The sequence below is a fragment of the Leptonychotes weddellii genome, chromosome 2, assembly GCF_054177405.1.
Source record: "Leptonychotes weddellii isolate Sample4059 chromosome 2, ASM5417740v2, whole genome shotgun sequence".
Classification (NCBI taxonomy): domain Eukaryota; kingdom Metazoa; phylum Chordata; class Mammalia; order Carnivora; family Phocidae; genus Leptonychotes; species Leptonychotes weddellii.
The window spans coordinates 103,333,206-103,357,245 of record NC_138370.1 but is presented as its reverse complement, the minus strand read 5'-3'; the positions used below and the strand labels follow the sequence as shown (position 1 = coordinate 103,357,245).

The 24,040-nt window shown below is 39.3% G+C and overlaps 1 protein-coding gene across 6 annotated transcripts in view; it reads right to left on the bottom strand.

Annotated features, from left to right (window-relative positions):
- Positions 1–6,425: 6,425 nt before the first annotated feature.
- The window catches only part of PPP3CA (protein phosphatase 3 catalytic subunit alpha), a 296,797-nt gene continuing 279,182 nt past the window's right edge, over positions 6,426–24,040 (bottom strand). For 5 of the 6 annotated variants that reach the window (XM_081812089.1, XM_081812087.1, XM_081812090.1 and 2 more), the window contains 4 exons: positions 22,466–22,550; positions 15,263–15,360; positions 12,192–12,221; positions 6,426–9,047 (listed from right to left, as the gene is read on the bottom strand). In XM_081812089.1, coding sequence (XP_081668215.1) covers positions 8,851–9,047; positions 12,192–12,221; positions 15,263–15,360; positions 22,466–22,550 — 410 coding nt within the window. In that variant the 3' untranslated portion in view covers positions 6,426–8,850. The remainder of the gene's footprint in view (positions 9,048–12,191; positions 12,222–15,262; positions 15,361–22,465; positions 22,551–24,040) is intronic. The other variant, XM_081812088.1, reaches the window with a different exon arrangement.

The window sequence follows — 24,040 nt, the reverse complement described above, 5'->3', positions numbered from 1 at the left end:
TTCGACCCATAACAAATAGTTCATCTCTTTTTATTGCTAAGTACTATTCCATTAAGATTGGATGTGCCACCATTTGTTTATCTACTTGCCTGCTGCAGGACATATGGGTTGTTTCTAGGTTTGGTAATTATGATTGATGCTATTATAAACATTTGCACACAGAGCTTTATGTGAGCAGAGTGTTTGTTTCTCTAAGGTAAATATCTAGGAATGGAACTGCTGGATCAAATGGTCACTATATCTGAAACTGTTTAACTTTTTAAGAAACTGTTTTCCAAAGTGGCTGTAGCATTTTGGATGTCCCCCGGCAGTATATGAGAGTTCCAGTTGCTCCTTATACTCACAAGAAGTTGATATTATCATTTTAAAAACTTTTGCTCTGTGTGTGTTCGTGTGTGTGTATGCGTGTGTGTGTTACCATTCAAATACCCATATAGTGCTATCCCATTGTGACTTTAATTTATTTTTCGCTAGTGACTAATGATGTTGAGCACCTTTCATGTGTGTATTTGTCACCTGTATATCTTGTTTGGTGTGATTATTCAAATCTTTCGCTCTTTTAGTTTGTTTGTTGTTGTATTTAGAGAGATTTGTATATATTCTGAGATTTGTATATATTCTATACAAGCCACTTGATAGAGATGTGATTTGAACACACTTTCTCCCAGACTATGGGTTATGTTGTATTTCATTTTCTTAACAATGCCCTTTGCAAAGCAAAACATTGTAATTTTGATGAAGTTCAGTTTATCATTTTTCTTTTCTTGTATAACTTGTGCTTTTTGGTGTCATACATGTGAAATCTTTACCAAACCCAATGTCACAAAAATATTCTCCCGTGCTCTCATGTAAAGATTTTATATCCTGTGTTTTAAATTTGAGTCTATGATCCATTTTGAGTTAACTTTGCATAAGGCGTGAAGTTGAATTTATTTATTTGCCAGTGGAACTCCAATTATTCCAGCATCATTTGCTGAAAAATTACCCTTTTTCCATTGAATTGTCTTTGTACATTTCTCAATTGACTATTTGTGTGGGTCTATTTCTGGACTCTATTTTGTTTCATAGATTTATGTTTCTATGCTTCATCAATACCATACTATTTTGAGGTTTAGAGTATATTTAAAAATTGAGTAATGTAAGCCCTCCAACTATGAATTTGCCAAAACTGTTTTGGCTATTCCAGATCCTTCTCCATTCAATATGGATTTTAAAATCAACTTGTCTATATCTACAAGAAACCCTTGCTATGGTTTGATTGGGATTGTGTTTAATCTATAGATTCATTTGAGAAGAATCGACAACTTAAATATACTGAGCTTTCCAATCCGTGAACTCAGCATGTCTCTCCATTTATTTAAATCTTTGATTTATTTCATCAGCATCTTATAGTTTTATAATTTTTACTTTCAATAGTCATGCATATCTTAAATAAGTTACGATACCCAAAAAAAGTCCATTACTTTAACCCAAATATTTATTGCTACTCTTTAAAATTCACTTAGTAACTTTCCCTTTGCTGCTTCTACCAATCTTAAAATATTATATCTTACACTTTGCCTAATCCTTATTAGATTCCTGCAGAGAAAGATACGCCATAGCCAAAAAAACCTTCATAAGTGTTACGCCTTGTCCTCGCTCCTTTAGATTCACTATGGCTTTGCAAAGGTAGGGGTTACAGGACCGTGATAAGAAAGAAATTTGGCTTTGCTTTATTTATAGGTTATTTTGGTGGTATCTTCCAGTAGGCAGGTGGTGTTGTGCTAGGAAATCACTCCAGGAGCTGTGACAGTCCTTTGCAACCATGAAGACTGAAGCCAAAAGCAAAAAAGTGTGAGAAGGAGCATGGAAAGAACCTAGGTCATTGCTGATAATGTTAAGCCACCAAACGAATCTTAGGACCAAATAGTCCCAGATGTTCTTGTCAGTAACTGTACATGTCATTATGGTTTGAGCTCAGTTAATCAGGTATTCGGTTATTTGCAGCTGAAAGACCTCCTGCTACGAGTAACTGGTGTTGCCAACCATTCTCTTGTGCACCCCACCCCTCTTATGCTTTATCCACAGCAGGTGACGTATCACTATTTTCCTGGATCTTCTCGCTTGCTCTTAGTTTTTCTCCGAGTCTGGAGTGCCTTCTGCTCCCTCCCCCAACTTCCTTCCTCTACCAAACCACCCTCATAGGAAGGTTCCAACCAAAGGCCATTTCTTCTAGGAGAATTTTCTGACTACGCATACCTGTCCAACCCTGACCACATTCACACATACATGTTCACACACACACAATCTTTATCTACAGAATATTGATTGTAAGCACTCATGCAATGCAGCATGTTGTTGAATGCCACAACAAAATCTGAAGTTCATTGATTGCTTAGTTTTTGCCAGCCACCATGATAAGTATCTTATTTGCTCTGTCCTTTTTAATCTCTATGGAAAGTTTACGAATTAATTGCTCTTACTGTCTTCATTTTTACCAAAGAACAAATCAGGTTTAAAGAAGCTTAGTAAGTTTCTCAAGGTCACACAGACAGCCACTAAGTAGCAGAGTTATAAAAATTCCAACCTAGGTCTAACTCCAGACTGGAACTGATGTAGAGAGCATTACGCAGAACTGAGCGTGTGTGGCACAAAACATGGCTTTATTTTCACTAGACTGCGTATCATGAGAGGAGAGACGGTCTTGAATTTCACTGTGTTCTCCTCTCTGCTGGCATGTGCCCAGCACAGAGACACAATGAATGCACCCGTTGATCAATGGGCAGCCATCCTCTCTGACTGCCAGAGCTCCCACCAGCTTGCTGTCTGTACTACCCCAGGATCCGGCTGTAGCCTTCCCTTCTCTACAAACACACCCATCCTTATCAGCCTTGGACCAGCCTTGGCAGAACTGCGATAAGTTAATTCACACTAAGACGTTAGCAACTGACAATGATTGTGGTTTCCTTCTCTAATGTGTATTTCTTAATAATGGACTTTTGGAGAAAGTGCTGCTGAACCCAAAGAAATGTCTCTTTCACGGTAAAATGTCAAGCACATTATGAGATTGTTGAAGGTAAACTGTGTTGGATATACATTCAGGAAACATTTTTTGAACAAATTTTGGCAAGCTGGTTGTTATAGTGGGAGGGGTGGTGTGAAAGAAGCAGTCTCCTCAATATGAAAGCATTTCATTCTCTTCAAGGCACATGGGGCTTTTTTATTGATTTTTCTCAGAGAAGCGTCCAGATGCTTTACCACCCTAATCTTTTCTGGGTGGAGTATTATAAATTTAAAAATGCCACTGCCTTCTCCCCATAACCTGGCTAATAGTGAATATTAAGGTTTACATGAATACTTAAATAATTCCCACATTTTCATCTAAATTCCTATTTATTAAGCAACTGTAAATTCATTAGGCACAATTCTGTGTGGCAAAATTTTAAGAAATAAAATATTTGTCCATGTAGGATCATCTGTTGAATTGGAACAATAGGACTGAATTTTAAATTTGCTATAGAAATAAACTAGGACATGGTTTCTCGAACTTTTCTGATCATAAAAATTTTGATGGATACTTATTAAAATACAGACTTCACTCCAGACCTTCTCTTATTGAGAACGAGTGGAACATGCTGAACTAGGACAAGTGTGTCAGCTGTTGTTCAGTAAAGATTTGACACTTGGGCTCTGTGAGATCATGCTGGAAAACATTTTTCTTCTCTTTCCCAACTTGCTCTTTCCCCAAAGAACATTATGCCACGCACTCTTAAATGCTGATTAAAAAAAAAAAAAGATAAGCAAGAATTCTCACTGAAGAGTCAAAGACAATAAACAATTATACACAGTATGTTAAGTGCTGAAATAGAGATAGTGCAAGATACTATGGCATTTAGAGAGGAGGAAATGCCTTGTCTGAGTATTTAAGGCAAATTTGACCTCTACAAAGGTGAGATCATTCGACATAGAAGACATAAGAATAAAGACTTAGGGCCTTAAAGAAACCTGGTGTTTTCTGAGCACTGTGAAATGTCTGGCACGGTTGGAGCCCAGCGTCAAGTTGGGAAAAGTGGGGATACATGAGGCTGGTGAGATGTGGATTGTGAACAGCCTTACATACCACCTTGAAGAGGCTGGACTCAGTCTTGCAGACAAGAAGATGCTGTTGGGAAGAAAACTAGATATCCCCAGCACTGGATATAAAATGACTTCAAAATATAACTTGACAAGAATGCCTTAGGACTGGAGTTTAAGGGGACTTTGTTCTGAGCTAATATTCTACATCAGTCAGTTTTGGGCTTTGCTAATCTAGTGGAGACACGTCTCAGCTGACAGCTTGTATAGAAGCTCAATGTGCAAAATAGATGAAAGGGGTGCTTTGGTTGATGCAGGACACTCAGCCCCATGGCAGTATTCCTATAAACACAGGGTTCTAGGGAACAGCCTGCAAATCAGAGTTCTATGCTTTCAGGAAACTGAATGATTGAATGGATATTTAGGATCCTACTGTAGAAGCGTAATTTTGATGTTATCTTTGAAGAGAACCGCTTCCACTATGTCTACTACAGCTCCTTCCATGCAGCATCCTTCAGGAGATGCTTGGGGCACTGAATCAAGTCTGACTAGGTTTTAACACTTCCGGGGAAGGGGAAGCACCCACATTCTCCTGTAGTTTACTCTCTGTTAAACAGGCTCATTCATTAACTACTTCTTCTTTATGACAAGTAGGCATCTTTCTGATTTAAGCAAGGTTTATTGGAATAACCAACTTAATATTATAGCTATCATGTCAACTTCTGTTCACTTTTTAGGTTTCTTCAATCTTTGTTTAAAACAACTCTCCTACCCTGCTGGGTTTCCACTCTCCCACACGCATTCCAATTTGTCAATGTTGCCTCTTGAAAACGTGATCACCAGATATAGGTCCAACATTTCTTTCCCGACTTCTTGCCTCCCATTACTACATATGCATTTATAAAAAAAAAAGTGAATTTATCATGAAAGGGCCTCATCAGGGGCTTTTATGGTTAATATTACCATAAAATATATCAAAAAAGAATATCCATGAAATAGAGTAAAAATGGCATTAAAAAGCAGTGTTAAGCCAGACATTGATTCACTACGTTAACATTTAACGTCATAGCAAAAACTGGTATGTTGTCATGATTGCCACCTTTTGTGTGTGTGTGTGTGTGTGTGTGTGTGTGTGTACAAAAAATAAGAACCTAGGAGAACAGTGAGAGAACATAGCAGAGGCTCAATGTTTGTTGAATGAATTAAGTGGAAAGCCACATACCAAGGGAAATGGACGTATCTTTAGTTTGGGGATCTCAGATTTGTCCAACTCAAGGATTTCCAGTCTTGAAGGAACATAGGCACTCAGCCAGGGCAAACTGCAAGGTCCCTGCTTCTTAACTGAGTGTGACAAGAAGGATCCAGTGATTGGGACATGAAGTAGTCAAGGAAAAGTGTTGGACATTTTAGGAAGGCCATTCCCACTGTCCCATCTGTGGTGCTGACTTCACGTCAGGGCCCTGGTTTCTAGGCAGAAAGATGGATGCATACTCAGGTTTATTACTTCACATGAATGTGGTGGGGTGGGAGGGAAAGAAATGTTTCAGGACAAGAGCACTCTGGAGGCTTTAGCATCACCATGACGCGTTCTGGGCTGACAGGGCAAGATGCTTCCACGTTGACGCTCTAGGCATGCCAATGTCAATGTGCAGAGATGTCCCCCACCACTCCACTTTGCTCCCCTCATCATACAAGTTTAGTCTCTGAAGATTTTTCTTTCTCTTCTTCAAAAATATTTTAAAAGAATAAAAGTAGAGGATACTTTGGATAAGAAATAGTGCTAACTGAGGGTCGGTCAAATCTAGCTCTGACTCCTTAAGAAGCGAGATGACTGGGGCGCCTGGATGGCTCAGTCGTTAAGCGTCTGCCTTCGGCTCAGGTCATGATCCCAGGGTCCTGGGATCGAGCCCCACATCGGGCTCCCTGCTCCGTGGGAAGCCTGCTTCTCCCTCTCCCACTCCCCCTACTTGTGTTCCCTCTCTCGCTGTGTCTCTGTCAAATAAATAAATAAAATCTTTAAAAAAAGAAAAAAAGAAGCAAGATGACCACTCAGCATGGACTCTGAACTTCTTAGGAGGTTAAGTCACCTTAAGGGTGGTGAAGGAGGGGACAGGAGGCTGTTTCTGTGTGTGTGTGTGTGTGTGTGTGTGTGTGTTTGGGTGTAAGGCCAAAGATTCACTGGCATGAATAACTCAAGAATTCAACAGGTTCCTTAAAAATGAAGGAGAAAGCTCTAATAACTGGTGTTATCCATCTGGAGAAATAACTTCAGTTATACATTGATTTCTTTGATAGCCTGAACAATTATGCAAAAATAAACAGTATTACTTTCCTAACTACTGACCAGAAAGACCAAGCCATACTCACATCAATTGCTTATTTTAATGTCAAATGTTTATTTCTATGCCATAGTTGCCTCAGCACAATTTGTAAAAGAAAAGAATCCCCAAAATGAATTTTTTTGGTCAGGATATTTTCTCCGCAGTTATAAGACAAAAAGAAACACCTCGGTATCAAGAATTACCATTTCTTCCACATCATTCTAATAAGTTGCATCTAAATATTTTCCTTGGACGTCATTTTTTTAAGAGTGGAAAAATATCCACAGGGGGAAAAATGTTTGTATTCATGAAAATAAATTTGGGATAGTCTTTGCCAGAGAATATATCTAGAACATCTTTGTTTTGGTACACTATATCACTAATTGCCATATTCTTATTATTTGATATAACAGGCATACTTTATTACATAAAACAAAGTGCACTGAAAATGGACAATGTTAGAAACAAACTGGAATTTGGTGTATCTTAAATCTTCTGGTGATTAGGTATGAGCTGGAGCGCCAGTATATAAATTTCATATCAATACAAATGCAACTCTCTTCCGTGATGAAAATGCACTTAGCAGCTTAGTTCTTTTTGCTTGACCAGATAGGGCATCCAATACAACTGAAACAACCTGATAACAATTTTTTTTTTTTCCAATAAAAAGGAATGCTCTGGTTTCTTAACTGGCTCCCACATTTGAGGGAGCCAGAAGATGGCATTTGCTCTTTATTTCTCTTGTCTGATTTGAGACACAAATCCACCAAGGTTCCTCCAGCGGAAGTAGGCGCCACACCTCAGATCACCAGGCCCTCGGGGAAGGAAGCCTGTTAAATAAGTAAATCTGTGATGTGCGGTGGGGGGCCCAGCACCTCGAAGACAGCGTGGTGGTTGTGCACAGAAATCCCTTCAGCAGACTCAGGGAAAGGATGAGAGTTCTTTAAGTTCATGCACATTTTATTGAGTAGTAATATAAAATGCTTTTTCTTTGTCATTGTTACAAGTGCATGCTTTGATTGCCAACATTTCAGAAGTCAAATTACAAAGGCAAGGCTTTAGGCTGTAGTGAATTACTTGGGCACTTATACAATTTTAAAAAATATGAATGGACTTTTGTTGTTGTGGTTTTCAGAATGAGCCAGTTGTAACCCGTAACTGATATACAAAGGGAAAAAAGTGAAAAAAGTACATATTTTGTGGCACCTGACAGAACAGAACAAAATAACTAAACCATTATGACATTAACAGTTACCATGCATTTAGAGTTTCACATGTAACTACAAACTTATTTAAATGTCACAAGGTTTGCTAAACATGCTCACCATCTATATATGTGCACTGACAAGCTTATGTTAAAAACTTTTAAGAATACTCTCCCCTTTAGATTTTTTCAAAGCTTTTTTGATTACAAAATTTCAAAGGCATTAAGCATTTTAGAGAATATAAAGTACGCCAGGATACATACATTTCCAGTATATGTCAGACCACTAAGCGCATTGCAGTCCCATACAGGCCGATACAGCCATTTTTTTTTTCTTAAAAAACATGCATAGGCAGATTTTTTTTTTTTTTACAGAATATAGATGCTTTATCACTGTACTTAATATGGTGTCTTGTTCACTATACTTAAAAATGCACCACTCATAAATATTTAATTCAGCAAGCCACAACCAAGACTTGATTTATCAACAAAAAAAACCCCTAAATATAAACAGCAAAAAAAGATAGATGTAATTATTCCAGTTTTTTTAAAACTTAAAGAAAAGATACTCATTGCTAAATTAATAAGATAAGTGTTATATGGAAAGAAGGGCATTCAAGCACACTAAAGAAACCTGAGGTAAGCATAATCTGTACAAAATTAAACTGTCCTTTTTGGCATTTTAACAAATTTGCAACATTCTTTTTTTTTTTTTCTTTTTCTGTTTTTTTTTTTTTTAAGACTGCCTAATTCATTTTATAGCCATTGTCTGACAAGAGTAGCAAAACATTATCAATAAATAGTCCTTATTTAGTTTGTACATCATTTTGTTAAAAATGTTTGATGTCATCCATTTTTAGTGCTGCAACTGTAAACGTACAATAGAGTAAGAAATTAGACAAAGTTTTCGTGTCCAGTAACATAATAAAAGACCTTTCATTAACCTATCTAGAAGTCCCCAATGCAGTAGGAAAACATGGTCATTCCCCTAACATTGCAGTATATACTAGCATTAGCTTTCTTTTTTAAATTTTTTTTCCTATAAGCATTTTTAAAAGGCATACCCAAAGGAGGTGTTTAATCACCACCCCCACCAAAATATAGTTTATTATCTCTCTCCCTCTTTTTTAATGATAGTGTAAACTGAATCCAATTCCTGGCCCCCAGAGCAAATAAGCTACCGTCAGAGGCAAGAACATCCAACTGCTGATATGCAGCAATCCCCATCATGCCCTGCAGCTCAAAAAAAAAAAAAAAGTGAACAGGAAGTGGTCACTGGATATTGCTGCTATTACTGCCATTGCTGTCCGTGCCGTTAGTCTCTGAGGCGAGAGCCTTGTTGATGGAGTTAAGGTTGGCGTCAGAGGGCATGGCATCTCTGCGAGGTGGCATCCTCTCGTTAATTCGGTCTAAGCCCTTGGCCTCCTCGAAGCTAGTGATCTTATGTTGTGGTGAAAATCCTTTGATTGCTAAACAGAAAATCATTAAAAAAAAAAAAAAAAGAAAGAAAAATTAGGTTAGCCAGAGGAAAACAAAGGGCACAGCTGTTGCATCAGGTGAGGTTAGAGATTTCGCAGTGAGTGAGGGAATCCTTTAGTAGAGAACAAAATGACAGGACCTGAACACAACACAACAGAGTCCTTACCATACCCGAAGATAACCAAAAGTTTGGAAAACAGCCAATGTCTCTTGCCAACCAAAATGTCCTCTTCAAGTTAGTAAGATGTAAACATTGCTCTGGTTCTTCATGAGAGTTTAGATCAATGACATCCGAAGAGGAAAGCTGCTACCAGGGACAGGAATCTAGACTTAACATCAACTGGCCACATCATTGGCATGATCACTGCATCAGACACCCTAACCTCAGACAGACCGTAACATAGCCTTCCTCTGGCTATCCCACTGTACCAGTAATGGCAAAGTCAGGAGAGTCAGGCGAGCTATGCCTAGAAGTCTAGTAGAGAGCTTTAGAGCAGAAGCTAAAAGGAGCTCTAAAAGGAATTAACTTTAGGGCATTTCCATGCCACCTCAGAATCCCAGAAAGACTTTCTTGGCAAACAACTCAACGGTTGCATGAAGAAAAAAAAAAAAAAAAAAGAAATTATAAGCTCCTGTTTCTCTAACTCAACTTTGGAAGCATGTGGGGGTGACAAGGTAAGAGAAACTGAGAAAAACCAAGATTGGATCACTAAGCAGAAAAACGTTGTCCGCCCTTCAGCAGCAAAACAGGTCAAACGGATGTTCATCTGGTAACCATTACTGCCTAAATCAAAGCAAAACTCTTCCTTAGTAGATCAATGCAGATGTAAGTGATGCTTCAAGAATAAGGGGAAAATGCCTTTCACAACTTTCAGCAAAAATGACAGGATTGGTTTGGGCCCTACTCAGTGAAAACATGGCATTCTCAAGGGGGCATATGGATATTTGATTTTTTTTCATTAACCCTTAATGTGCTGCAGAGATAGATCAGGCATTTGTGCAAGAAACTTAATGACTTCTTCAGTGGGTGCACCAACCAGCGAGCTGAAAACAGAGTACATACGGGGAACCAACAATGACGTCAGTTTGCTTTACTTCCTGTGATGTGCAAGCCAGATACTGAAGGGCCAATCACCAGTGCTGAATTGGGCTGCATCTCCATGGCTGATCGGGGACAATTTCAGGGTACCTTTATCCTTCCCACCTTATTTGGGAAAAAAAAAAAAAAGGAAAGCAGTTTCAAGCTGAAACTTTGCCAGCCAGTCCTACACAAATGTGCAGTGCCTTTCACTAATATGGATGAGATTCTTAAAAGATCTACACCGTTGCTTCCAAACTCATTAAAGGATGCGGAATAGTTTGTTACCCCTCTGCATTTTAAAGGTTAGCAAAATGGTGATTAGTCAACTGTGAGAGGAAGAAGATGGGGAAACGAGGAAAGACCAAGGCCCAAAGCAAAGCTTCTTAATTCTTCTCTAATTTGGTAATAAACTGCAAAATAATAGAGCTGTCTAATGAGCACCCACCCTGAATACTCAATTATTTTGACAAAATAATGGCACAAAGTGGTATTCTATTCTTTTTCTAAACCACTGTGAATATCATTTCATCATAATGAATAAATACAGAAGTTTGTCAACATGATAATTTATGAAGCGATTTTATTAATTTAAATGGTAAAAGAGGCATCCCAGGGTTTTAAGAGCCAATAGGGTGAGAGCGTAGAAATTGAAACTCTCGCTGGAACAATGGATATGTCCCGAATGGGGCTCCGTCTCTAATCAAATCTCTAACCCTGGTCTGGAAGAATGTGCTCTGCTGTAGTTGCTGGTCAGACAATGGGTATTAGCAATTTACATTGGTGGTATACTTAACACAACACAGAGTCACAGAAACCACAGAAAACAGCCAAACTATCAACAAGAATGCACACTGCAGATTAGAATTTGCCAAGAGGAATAGAGAATTCCCACATAAATAGCAGTTTATTCACTGCTATTTAGGAAGCAGTTGTATTTTCTCTTACAGGGCTATCATTTCCCCTACCGTAACCAAATCATATGCAAATTCGACAGTCTAAAGTGGCACTTTTTACATCGGATTGAAGGACCATATGCACACAATTTTGGGAAAAAATAAAAAAAAAGTGATCTTGCAAGAACAAAATACAACTGAAGAATTTTGTTTTAAAGGGGAACTTCAAAGTATTCTTTTTAAAATTTCCGGAGGGTATGGTATGGATAATATTAAAAACTATTTTGATAGGCAGTCCTCTCATAACTGTATATTGCTCAAGCACTTGATTCAAAAGTAACTTCTAGAGGGCCAACGCAGTTGTCCTCTTGCAGCGCTAGGACACAGTGGGTGGGGTACAATTCCTGATTCTCTGTACAGCGCCTAGCACCGTGCCCGGCGCCAAGCAGACACTCAGTGAACCATCAACTGAGTGAGGACTGGACAGTCACTGTTCTTGTCATGGCCACGGCCACAACCACTGGGGATTTTTGAACTCTTTATAATATCTTAACGGTGCTAACCGTCCTACAAATACCAGCAGGTTAAAATTTGTGAGACTAGCAGAACTGTTTATCTCAGACATAGCTGTCTCACGTTGGAATATTTTTTTGAGACATAAATTAATGTTGAACTACAACAAAGCACTATTCAAATGAACACTTTTTTTTTTGGCTAGAAACTTCTGGAGACGAGATTTAATAAAGCTATTTTTCCTCTCTTCTTTTCAGTGCTGACTGAAAATGATTCGAGGGAGGGACATGGTTCAGCTCAAAGAATATTATTTTATGTGATATTTGTCCAAACAGCTGCCATAACTCCCACCCCACATCGTTCAAGATATGTAATCCTTTGGTTTTCTGTGACTACACTGGGTTCGTTGTGTACAAAGTCAAACATAGCGTTAAGGGGAAAAAAACCAAACAAACAAACCATAAAAGGACATTTTCCCCTTTAAAGCAAGAACATTTTGGTTAATACTGAGCCACAACTGTTAGCCCAACACCCACACACTCTGTACAAGCTACAGCAAAAAAATAAAAAATAAATAAAAAAATGAATACACCCAGCAGAGCCCTTATCTGTTGCAGGTACAACAGAAAGGGGACTGGCCAATTTACCTTCATCAGCCTCAATAGCCTCAACAGTAGCTGAAGAGAAGAAAGGGGGTGCAAAATGAATGAGAAAAATGAGCAGAGGATTTTTAACTCTAAGAACAAATCAGTGACGATCAAGGGAGCTCAGAGAATTAATGTTCCTGTAAGTGCTGGGTTCTGGCACAGACAACAAAACAGAAATGGTAAAAAGAAAGGAAAAAACATGACAAAAATGAGAAGTTTATTTTATGAGCTGGATACACCAATCTGAGTGAACTGTGTTTGTTCATGAAATAAATGACAACATGGTCAACCCTTTTGAAAAACAGGACAATTTTCTTTTGTTTAGATTGAATCAGTGAGAGACTAGGTCAATCTTAGTCTGACACAGAACGTATAATAAAACCACTACTATGCCTGGCGATTTATGATTTGAAAATGCCAGACAAAATGGCACAACTCGAAGCAGTGTCATAATATCAGTGGGATGATTCACACTATTTAATATTAAATAGTGTGATTCCTAGTGCAGTGGAAAAGTAGAGTGTGCACATGTGTGTGCGAATCTAGAGGAAGAATAAAATCAATGCATCCGAGCTGATAGTGCATGTAACTCCTTTAAAGACAAACACAGAGCTTGTCTGGAGTGGTGAGAGAGAAGGGGAAAAGGTGGGCAACAATATATATAGACTGGACTTCCTTTGCCAGGGAACCCAATTTAAAGTCAGTTTTCCTTACTGGAATACCATCTATGGAAAGGAAATTCTTGAAATGCTACTATAATCAAGTGGTAACATGTCAGTTGCAGTAATAATTCTATCAGAATTTTAAAGAGGCAGCTCAAATACTGAAACCTCAGCATATTTCAGAGGCAACACTTTAAAAGCCCACTGCTTTCTCAGCAATTTTCATAATAAGGTTAGGGTCTATATTCTCACTAATACAGGTGTATGAATCTTTCCATGTTATTAAGGCTAGTTGATATTTCCCTAATTAAGGGCTAAAATGCAAAACTTCTCTGTAACTCCAAAATGTTTAATATTAAAATTCTACCCCTTGGCTCTAATTTGCATATTTCTTGTAATTTAAGGTTTTAAAACTGGAGCAACTGCCAAATGTGCACTATAATTTCCTTACAGTGCATTCTAAATTCCTTCTGATAAGAATGTAAAATGTTTACCACCATGGAGAAAAGCTAAACAGTAAAGCTTTAAGCAGTTTCTTCTTTTTGACAATTTGAAATCCAGGCAGTGGATTTTGAAATTGTTTTAATGGATGTGGTTTAAAATATATATTGCGTTTTCAAGTTCTCAGGATGCATGAGGTTCCAGCCTATATGTCTGTTATATTGTATGTGTTTGTGCATGCGAGAGTTCAACACAGAATAACACAAACCAACGGATTCAACATAAAGTAACAGAAAAGAAAACTGAATAACCTAATTTAAAATACAAGTGAAAATCTAGAAACAAAACAAAGAATTTTAAGAACTTAAATAACTTAATTTCAAAAATAAAGCAAAAATCTGGAACCACACCAGCACCAACGTATCAGTAATATGCACTGCCCATTATTAAATGTATCCTTCCAAAGCAAATGTGACCCATAGTCTCTGATAATACACTCGCTGTACCTTAAAAATGTGCTTATCAGAAACTATGCAGATTTCAGTCTTTTAGGTAGTTGTGCATTTTGTGCATACAAATGATCCATTTATGCTAACTTTTTTAGAGAGCATGTTTATTTTGGTGGGAGAAATTTTGTTTTTTTTTTAAGTTATTAGAATAATTTTTAGTTACAAATTCAAGGGGAAATTGACTTCTATGCATTGTCCTATCTTCATTTACAAATTTGTGTCTTTTTGTGGAAACCAGAGACACTGATTTTGGAATAAATTCATGTGAACATAAAGAAAACTATAGTGATGCTGAGCATGACTCTCTACATAGAAGAGGTGTGTCTAAATCATGTAACCATAGGAATACTTGTATCTTCTAGATTGAAGGACAGAGATACGGAAAAAAAAAAAACACAAAAAAAGATTCAGGGAAAGATATGAGAAAATAAGCAAGAGGCTGAGATTAGTTTTCAAAATGTTATAACGGATTTTTGTTTTATTGATTTTTTACTCATTGATTTAATTAAAGTCTAATCTAATAGCAAATTTTCATCATGTATTATTAAAATTGGACTCTAATTAATGATAGTATTGGTTAAAATAGATAGCAAGACAAAATCACAAACGTAAAAGAATATACAGTGCTCTGCTGTCTGATGTGGTGGCCATCAGTCACATGTGGCTATGTAAAGCAAATTAATACAAATTAGCTGAAATAAAAACTCCCGTTTCGGTCTCTCAGTGGTACTAGCTGTATTTCGAGTGCTCCATAGCCAGATGTTGCCAGTGGCCTCTGTACGGATACAGAAATTTCCATCATCACAAAAAGTTCTACTAGACAGCACTAGTCCGGAAAGCTACACATTTTAATTAAAAAAAAAAAAATCTCTATCTTAAAAGAAGATATTTTTTCAAAAATGCAATGTGGTTCTACTCGGTCTCTTATGTTTTGGATGGAGAAATCAGAGAAAAGACACATATGACTCCCAACTTCTATTCAAGTAGATAATGAAGTCACCCTTTTGATGGCCTTCCGTTCTCCACTACAATGCGACCTAGGGCCGTGTATTTACGCGTGTGTTTATTGATTTATTTTTTTCAATCACATAGATAGCCAGAACATTTAGCAGAAACGTAATTTAAAAAGTTGTTTTTAGCAGCGGAATGGCTCAAAGCTGTCAAAGCTATCCCGCGTGTGGCCAACCTCAGTGGGCTGTCCCGCGCCTGCAGGTGCGGTGACTGCGTACACGGGCGATGGCGGGGTGGGCAGTGGGTGGGGGCGAAGACTGCAGTCCGGGGACGAGGGAGCTATTCTGTCCAACAAGACTGGTCAAACTGATGGGGGGTTTCAGCCCTTCTTCCGGCTGAGAAGAGCTGAAGACTGAGGCCGCCCTTAACGTGGGTGAATAAATCAGGGCTCTAAGGACCCCGCGGCCTGAGCTGCCCCGCACACACTCGTACCACTGGGCCTGCTTACCGCTTTGCAGTGTCTGCTTCCCTCCAGAAAGCACTCCGCTGGGGAGCATGCCCGTGGGGGTCAAGCCTTTCAGCGTCAGCACACTCTCGCTCTCTTCTCTGCAAAGGCACAAGGGGAGGGGGGACATTAACTTGGATTTTCTTTCAAAAAAAAAGAGAGAAAAATGCATAGTGGAACTCGCATTTACCTCCACCTAGGCTCTCTGGATTTTTTTTTTTTTTTAAGATTTTATTTATTTATTTGACAGACAGAGATAAAGCAAGAGAGGGAATACAAGCAGGGGGAGTGTGAGAGGGAGAAGCAGGCTTCCTGCCGAGCAGGGAGCTCGATGCGGGGCTCAATCCCACGACCCTGGGATCATGACCTGAGCCAGAGGCAGGCGCTTAACGACTGAGGCACCCACGTGCCCCTCAAACGTACTGTTTTGTTTTTTTTTTTAAATGATATTATTTATTTATTTGACAGAGAGAGACACAGCGAGAGAGGGAACACAAGCAAGGGGGAGTGGGAGAGGGAGAAGCGGGCTTCCCGCTGAGCAGGGAGCCCGATGCGGGGCTCGATCCCAGGACCCTGGGATCATGACCTGAGCCGAAGGCAGACGCTTAACCGACTGAGCCACCCAGGCGCCCCCAAACGTACTGTTTGTATACACTCATAAAGAAGCCATGTCATGTCAGTGGACAGCTGCCATGCTAGTTTTTATACACTTGCGCTGGCTCAGCCTCTTCCGAGTCCCAAAGATACAGAAAACAATTCATATTTTGTAAGCAGGCATCGCCATACAGAGTGTTTGCTGGGCATCCACCGTGACACCCATAAATATGTTAAAAATGAGCCCCACAGAGTGCTGATGTAAGTTTTCCAGCCAAGGCTCAGCAGAAATGAGTGGAACTTATTTCTCTCCCTAGAGAAAACCAAAGAGTATATATGAGAGATAAAAACGAACAACTCCGCAGTTTATAGAATAGGGAACTAGAAGTTACATTCAGGGGGCTACTAAATAATTTTGATATCACATGATAAGTAGACCAATAATGACCACCAGCCAGGAAAGCAACCCCCTTTTCTTTTCAGCAGTATTTCCCCACACTGATTTGCTAATAGAACATTATTGTCTTACTCATTGTGACGATTGTTTTACAGTCTTCTGTACATCATCATTTCAATGCTGTTTATTAGTCACAGCACTATTAATCACTTTGATTTATTAACAAATCATCATGATTAAATAACCATGAAATAGGAATACGCTCATCTCTTTGCACGTAGCAGACACTAATTCTACAATCAGAAAGTATTTATAATACAAATATATATATAACATCTGCAGTATGTAGAACTACCAAAGTCACGTTTTTATAAAGCTATCTCACATGACCCAAACAGAAGTCTTAAACTATCCCCCCAAACCAGCTACTTCCACAACCTTCCTTCAACTTCATCTTTTCGTTAAGCTTCAAGAATCACCCCTTCGCTCCTGTCATGTCCTTTCTCCACCTCCTCGCACTTTCATTCAACCAGCAAACCTTGAGGGCTCTACCCTCAAAATATTTCCAGCAGCTTGCCATTCTCACAATCCTATCACTTCTCTTTTTAAAACAGCTTTATGCAGTAGAAGTAACATCTCATATAATTCATCCATTTAAAGTATGTGATTTAATCAATGGCTTTTAGTGCATTCACAGAGTTGTGAAACAATCACCTTAATCAATTTTAAAATATTTTCATTGTCCCCAAAAGAAAACCTGTGTGCATTAGAGTGGCTCTCCATTTCTTTCACCCTTATATAACCACTCATCTACTTTCTGTACATTTGCTTCTTCTGGATGTTTCAGATAGGCGGAATCATACAACATGTAGCCTTTCACGGCGGCTGACTTCTTTTGCTTCCCACCAGCATCTCTTGCCTGGATTTTTCCAGCAGCTTCTTTACTGGTCTCCCTGCTCCATCCTCATCACACTCCCTGCCCCCATCCCTGTCTATTCTCAGTGTAGCAGACAGGCTGGGCCTTTTAATACGTATGCAGATCCTGCCACTTCCTATTCAAAGCTTTCCCAAGGCTTCTCCTCTCATTAAGGGTGAAAGGCAAAATCTTTAGGTTTGACCACAGCCTTTGAAAACTAACTCCCACCCCACGCTCTCCTAACCTCACCCATCTGTCGGACTCCATTTCCTACCAGTGTCCACTCCCCTTAGTGTCCCTCCAACACATCTGGTACACCTCGCCTCAGGGCTCTACCCTTGTTTGGCACACTCTCCCTCCAGTATCTGCATGGCTCACTACCTCCCTGCCTTCGAACCTCTGCTCAAGTATAGCCCTCTAAGTGAGGACTTCTTTAGAAGGCTATTTATATAGTCCCTATCTCCCCTTGCTGATTTTATTTTTACCTAAAGCACTTATTACCCCTGAAAAACTATGCAGTTTATTTATTCTGTTGTTGTTGTTGTTGTTGTTGTTTTAAGTATCTAGACCAGAACAGCACCTGGTACATAGTCCACACTCAAAACACATTTATAAAAGAATGAGTAAAAGAAAAATAGAATGGAGAGTGGCAGTGTTAGGTTTGAGATGGCCATTAATCATTGTTTGCCCTCATGTAGGTACTGCAACCTTTTCAGGCTTCTGCTGTCAAACCAGGAGAGATCACATAAAGAAGAAATCATCTTAAATGCTAATATATGGATTTGGAAACTGGGAGTACCTCTAAAGAAATGAACATATCTTTTTCTTTGCATTCATATTTGAAATCAGGCTTCCTTGCTTCTTTTCCTTGCGGTTGCACACAAAACCCAAGCTTTCACAGTTTCTGGCAGCTTTCTGGAATTGGGGATTCCTCAATTCCAACCATGTCCGCTGAGTTCTCACTCAAACAGACACCTCTGACCTCTGCTGTGCTTCCCACTGATGACCACACCCCCCTTCCGGAAAGACTCTTTGCCCAGGTCTGGAACACTTTCTTTCCTGGTTCTCCTCTTCCTCTAGCATCCCCTTCTCAGTCCCTTGGATGATCTTTTTCCTCTGGCTCCACACCTATGCTTTCTAGAATGGAAGCTCCCAGCCTCGTGTGGCTCGTACCCACTCGAAACCCAACTCGAGAGGTGCTATAAGTACGAAATGCACACAGGGTTTCGTAAACTTAATACAAAAGTAAGAATGTGAAACATCTCCTTCAGAAGTTTTATACCGACTACACGTTGAAGGGATAAAATTCTCAATGTATGTGTTAAATAGAAGACATTCTTAAAATTAATTTCACCCGTTTCTTTCTACTCCTTTACTGTGGCTTCTAGAAAATGTCAACTTACAGATGTGGCTCACATTATATTTCTACTGCAAAGCACTGTTCGAGAGGATTCTTATCTTTTTCTCCTACGTCCACTCTCTTTCACAGCGAGACCATCCACTTATGCTGCTTTAGTCTTGTGTTCCCTCTCATGAGAGCGTTTCCTACCCTCGTCTCTCTCTAAAGCTCCAGGGCAGAATTCCTGCCTGTCTCTGAACGAATATTCCACCGGCACCCCAGAGGAAAATAGGCCCAATTCAATTTATCGTAGTCCTCCCCCAAAATACCTGTTAGATATTTAAATGGAGAAATACTTCCTCTTTCTTAGATAACAGCACTATCATCCTATCCATCGCAGAGGCTAGAATCTGTATGGGAAATTCTTAGAACATATCCTCTCCCTCATCACCCCTTGCATAGGTCAGAATTCTTGGAGCAAATGACAGAACCTACTCTGGCCAATTCTGACAGCAGAGAGATGTACTAAAGGATATGAAAGAGCTCACAGATCCCGAGAGCCAGACTGGAACTCTCTGCAGCCCAGAAAAGTACTGGTGCCCATCCACGCTGCGGAATCTGCTGCCGCCACTGTTCAGAGCCAACACCTAGGCTCATGTTAATGTTGTATAGTTAGCCCCCAAAATGCTGAGAAAGGAGCTCTTCTGCTGGCCCCTCAGGTTTCACACCTGAGAGAGGAATCACCGTCCCTCCATCACTTCCTGCCTCCTCACGATGCTCATTTTGTTTTTTTTTTTTTAAAGATTTTTTTTTTTAAAGATTTTATTTATTCATTTGAGAGAGAGAGAATGAGAGACAGAGAGCATGAGAAGGAGGAGGGCCAGAGGGAGAAGCAGACTCCCTGCCGAGCAGGGAGCCCGATGCGGGACTCGATCCCGGGACTCCAGGATCATGACCTGAGCCGAAGGCAGTCGCTTAACCAACTGAGCCACCCAGGCGCCCCACGATGCTCATTTTGAAACAGACATTTTCTGTGCATTCATTTAATTGGTGGATCGTAGGCAACACGCCTGCACCCACCCTGCCCACGCTGCTGAAAGACAGTGTTCTGATTCCCTTGTAACGTGGCAAATTACCACAGTGTAAGGGATATGCTGGACAGCTGGGCCTGACACATTTGCATCCATTCACATCCACTCATTACATTTAAAATTTTCCAGCTCCACAAATTCCTTTTGTCTCTTCCTTTGTATCTTTCCTCCTATAGCCCAATTGGCTTGGATTAGTTCAGTCGCTTCCAAGATGTCCTCCCTGACATCAGTAAGTTGTCTTGTTATCCAGTCCTCACGCTGCCACTAACATAATAGCTAAACATGGGTTAGAGCATGCCTCCCATCCTATGAAAACCATCCTGTGGCTCTCACTGCCTCCATGCAAAAAATTAAATATTTTACCATGACCATGCTATTCAAGGCTATCAAGGATCTGGACTTAAATACATTTTCAGCTTCACTTTTCCCTAGATTCCTCACTTACCTTCATGTCTTAAGACCCAGCTCTTTTGAATACTTAGAATCTAGTCAGACACTCAGTGGTGCTGCACACTGAGTTTGGACACATTGCTTCACTTGCAAGCTTGCTGTGTGGATTACTGTCAAATGCATACACTACGAGGCAGGGCACCTGGCACTTAGCCAGAGCCCATAAAGCATTGCTTTTAGGACCATGTGACTGCGTGCTTGATGATTTAGCTCCCAGGCATGCCTGTCCCACAATTCACCCCCTAATGGAATCCAGCCCATCCTTCACAGCGCTCCTTCAATGTCAACCTCTTCAGGAACTTTTTTGTTTTATTTTTTCAGGAAATAGAAGAGCTCCATGGAGCCCTGTCTTCTTTGACAACAGAGCATCTCTTCATGTATTTAGCTCACATTTCATTGTCTTATATTAGTTTAGAGTCCACATGTCTGTCATTCCAGTTTGGTATTCATTGTGCCTGATTCGGTATACCGTACACGTCTAACACTCAATCATTACTTACTAAGCTTCACCTTCTTTTCTCAGGCTAGACACCCCCTGCATTCTGCAGAGTTACTATAAATGCTTTTATTATAGGAGAGCAATACAATATACCTTGCTTTTATTTTCCATCAATGTGTGCAATCTCAGTCAAGTCACTGATTATCACTGGGTGCAAACGGACCATTTCTCAGCTGGGAGTAATTCCATCTATGCGCCTATAGAGGCAGGGGACTGGAAGCACTTTCCAAGTTTAAGACCTACCTATGATTCTATAGCATGGCCCCTACCACCTTCATATGGTTTGAAAACTAACATGGATGGAGACAAATTTTTATATTAAGAAAGGCTTCCCCTTCTTCCTTAACTATACTTTCACTTGGAAATTTTGGAGCTGTTTTTACTTCTCCCCACAGAGACTACAGATAGAAAAAAAAAAAAAATCAAGGTGTTTATTGGTAAATGTGAGGCATGATAAACAAGCAAGTGATTCTGCAGTGGACTTCTGATCTTCACATGGTCTTTCTTCTGATCTTCACATGGTCTTTCGCTCCCACAAGACATTTTTCCAGCCACACAGACCTCCTTGCTGGCCCTCAAAACTGCTAAACTGGTTTCTATCTAAGAATCTTTGCACCTGCTATTCCCTTTGCCTTAAACACTCTTAACTCTGCGTCTTCATGAAGGTCACTCCACACTTCCTACTCAAATGCTATTATTCAGAAAGTTCTTTGTTGGCCACCCACTAAAATAAGTGCCTCATCTCCCACTTGCTATCCCCCTATATTGCCTTTTCTCTTCATGGTATATAATCAATGCTTTAAATGTGTATCTATTACTGAATGAGTGAGCGAGTCCTGGAAATTCAGTCAGGAATATAAAGCATTACAGCACAGGCAGGCTCATTCATTAGTCTGTAAGGAGCAACGATGCTCTGTTTTCAGCTTTCACATGACTTTTCAGGGTTCGATTGGCCGATGCAGAGCTATTATTGACTTTGATTTGGTGTCTTTAAGGAAGGATGATACTGCCTTTCATCTTTTTCATGGCTCCTCACTTTTGGCAACAAGCTATTTGGTTATTCTCTAGTGACTCTACCAGGAGTAGACTAGACACAGCAAGAGGAGAAATCCAAAGAGCCCATATAGCTACTCCAGGAGGAAGAGGTGAGACAAAAATTTGGCAAAAATTTGGTTATGAATCATACACTATGGAAATGGTCTGTTTTGCAAGGTATGCCTATTTATCCTTGTTAATGAGTAATTGTGAATTGACCATATACTCCTCACATAGAAATATGCCATATTTCAAAGTTTTTGAGGAGAAATATATTACTTTGTCTTACCTAATAGCAGATAATAGAATTTAAATAAAGAAAAGTGTAGTTAATTCTCTTCAAGAAAACATTTGTTTTCACAATGCAGGATTAGTAATAACATGATTCATGATCTGTTTAAAAAATAACTACTGCATGCGAATTGAAACGTTAAATAACTGTTTTTCTCTCAATGACTTATTAGACTAATACAGATTCACATGAACCAGCTCAATGGTTAATGTTCATTTCCTAGAAATCTAGTGAAATGCACCTGATAAATTCATCTTTTACCACAGAGCCAGAATGAAAAATAAAATGAATTATAAGAGCTTTCCTATTTCGCCACAAGTTCAACCTATTGTGAAATAAATGTCCTAAAGTCCAGGGGCAAATAGTGATAAAACGTGAACTAGCCCATTTAAAGGCTTCTTCTAAGGAAATGATTTGATATATTTCAATTTGACTAAGAAAGTGAGGAATGAACAATCCCATTTAAAAGAAAAGAATAAGAAAAAAGCAAATTTTCTAGTAAAGTACTTAAGTTACCAGATTACAGTATTAGAATTTTTATTAAGTGACACATAATCACATTCAAAACAGAAATACCAGAACAATGATCCCACCTGAGAACCGAGAACACTCGGGCCATTTTGCCTATTGCTCGGATCTTGTTCCTTATCACCTCCTTCCGGGCTGCAGCTGTCGCTCCTATATTTTAAAACAGAGAGTTAAGTAGTCAGTGACCTTTTATCTAACTGTAATTATTTTACAAGTTTAGATATATAACTGACTATAGTAAGCAAAACCATCTCCCCTCCCCCCCCGGTGGATTTATCTCTGAATTAATTTTAAAAACCTATCCATCTGGCCATTAATACTTGGATGTGGTTCTTGAGAGGTCCCCAAAATGCCAAAGCGCAACTTTCGAGATTTTTCCAAAGGGAAGTGGGTAAAGAGAAAAATCATGGAGCTGACTGGGTAGGTTCCTATGCTTCTCTTCTGATTGAGTTCCCTTCTCTTCTGTTTACACAGAGAGAGTGTGTATTGGCAAGAAGAATCAAGTGAGTCACCAGGATTTTCTACTCATTTCCGGACTCCATGCTGAGAAGACTACTTTAGGAAACTGCTTTTTCTAAAGTTCTCCCTTGAAGTGATGAAACTAGGGAGTCTCAACTCCCTAAGTTCCCTGAAACCTCAGGTATGTTATTTAATGGCCATAAAACATTTGTTTTAGCACTTGATACTCTTTCATCTTCTGCTGGTTCACAAGTTCTAGAGGGGAAAATGGAAAACTACTGCACTGGATTTAGTGAGAGATGGTGGCATGGTTTGTATTTTAGTACTTATGTAAAAAGTTACACACGGGTCTGTCTGAGTAACTTCAACCACTTATTGTATTTTCCAAATGAAAAAAAAAATAGTCTATGCAGGTTATTGTTACTGTAAACATTTTTTATCATGTTTTAAAAATAATACTATATGATCTTTAGTGAATCTATTTTATTTTTTACTAAATTCCCAAAGCATGTTTGGAGAAGTGCACATCACAGGAAAATACCTCTCTTCTTAAGATTATTATAATCCAAGGTAAAGGGGCTAAGATATCTTTTTTTATACATTATATGGGACTTTGTAGAAAGTGTTAACACAAGAAGATTGTTTTTCCAGTTCTACTGCCACTAACAAATACAACAAAATATTCTTTTCAGATAATATCAGAAATGTTCCTAATCCAAATGAACAACTTAAGTCGGGTAATTTGTTCAGAGACTGCAGCCCCTGAGTGCTAGTTGGTTTAAGTTTTGGTCTTTTAATCTGTGATGAGGACAAGCTTTCTGACCTTTTGGGAAGGAAAGAGTTCTGCTTTTTCTCATCTCACATTCAGGAATGTGATTTGGAATCTTTTTCATTGTTTGGTGAGAGTCAAACAATTAATCACCACCCTAACATTTCTCTAAGAAAGAAAACACATCAACACACACAATTTTGAACTGTCTGGAGGAAAAAGAAACGAACAAACAAAAAAACAAATCCTCTGCTTTTCTCTCTCCCCAAGGAAAAGGAAAACATAACGGGCCACTTTCTTCTCCCGAGGGGGTGAATTTGCCAAAAATGCTCTTAGGGCACACCCACCTCACACGACCATAGGTGTTCCCCAGAAGGTGCAGCCCAGCAAGCCGGCTTCTTCACCCTGTCTC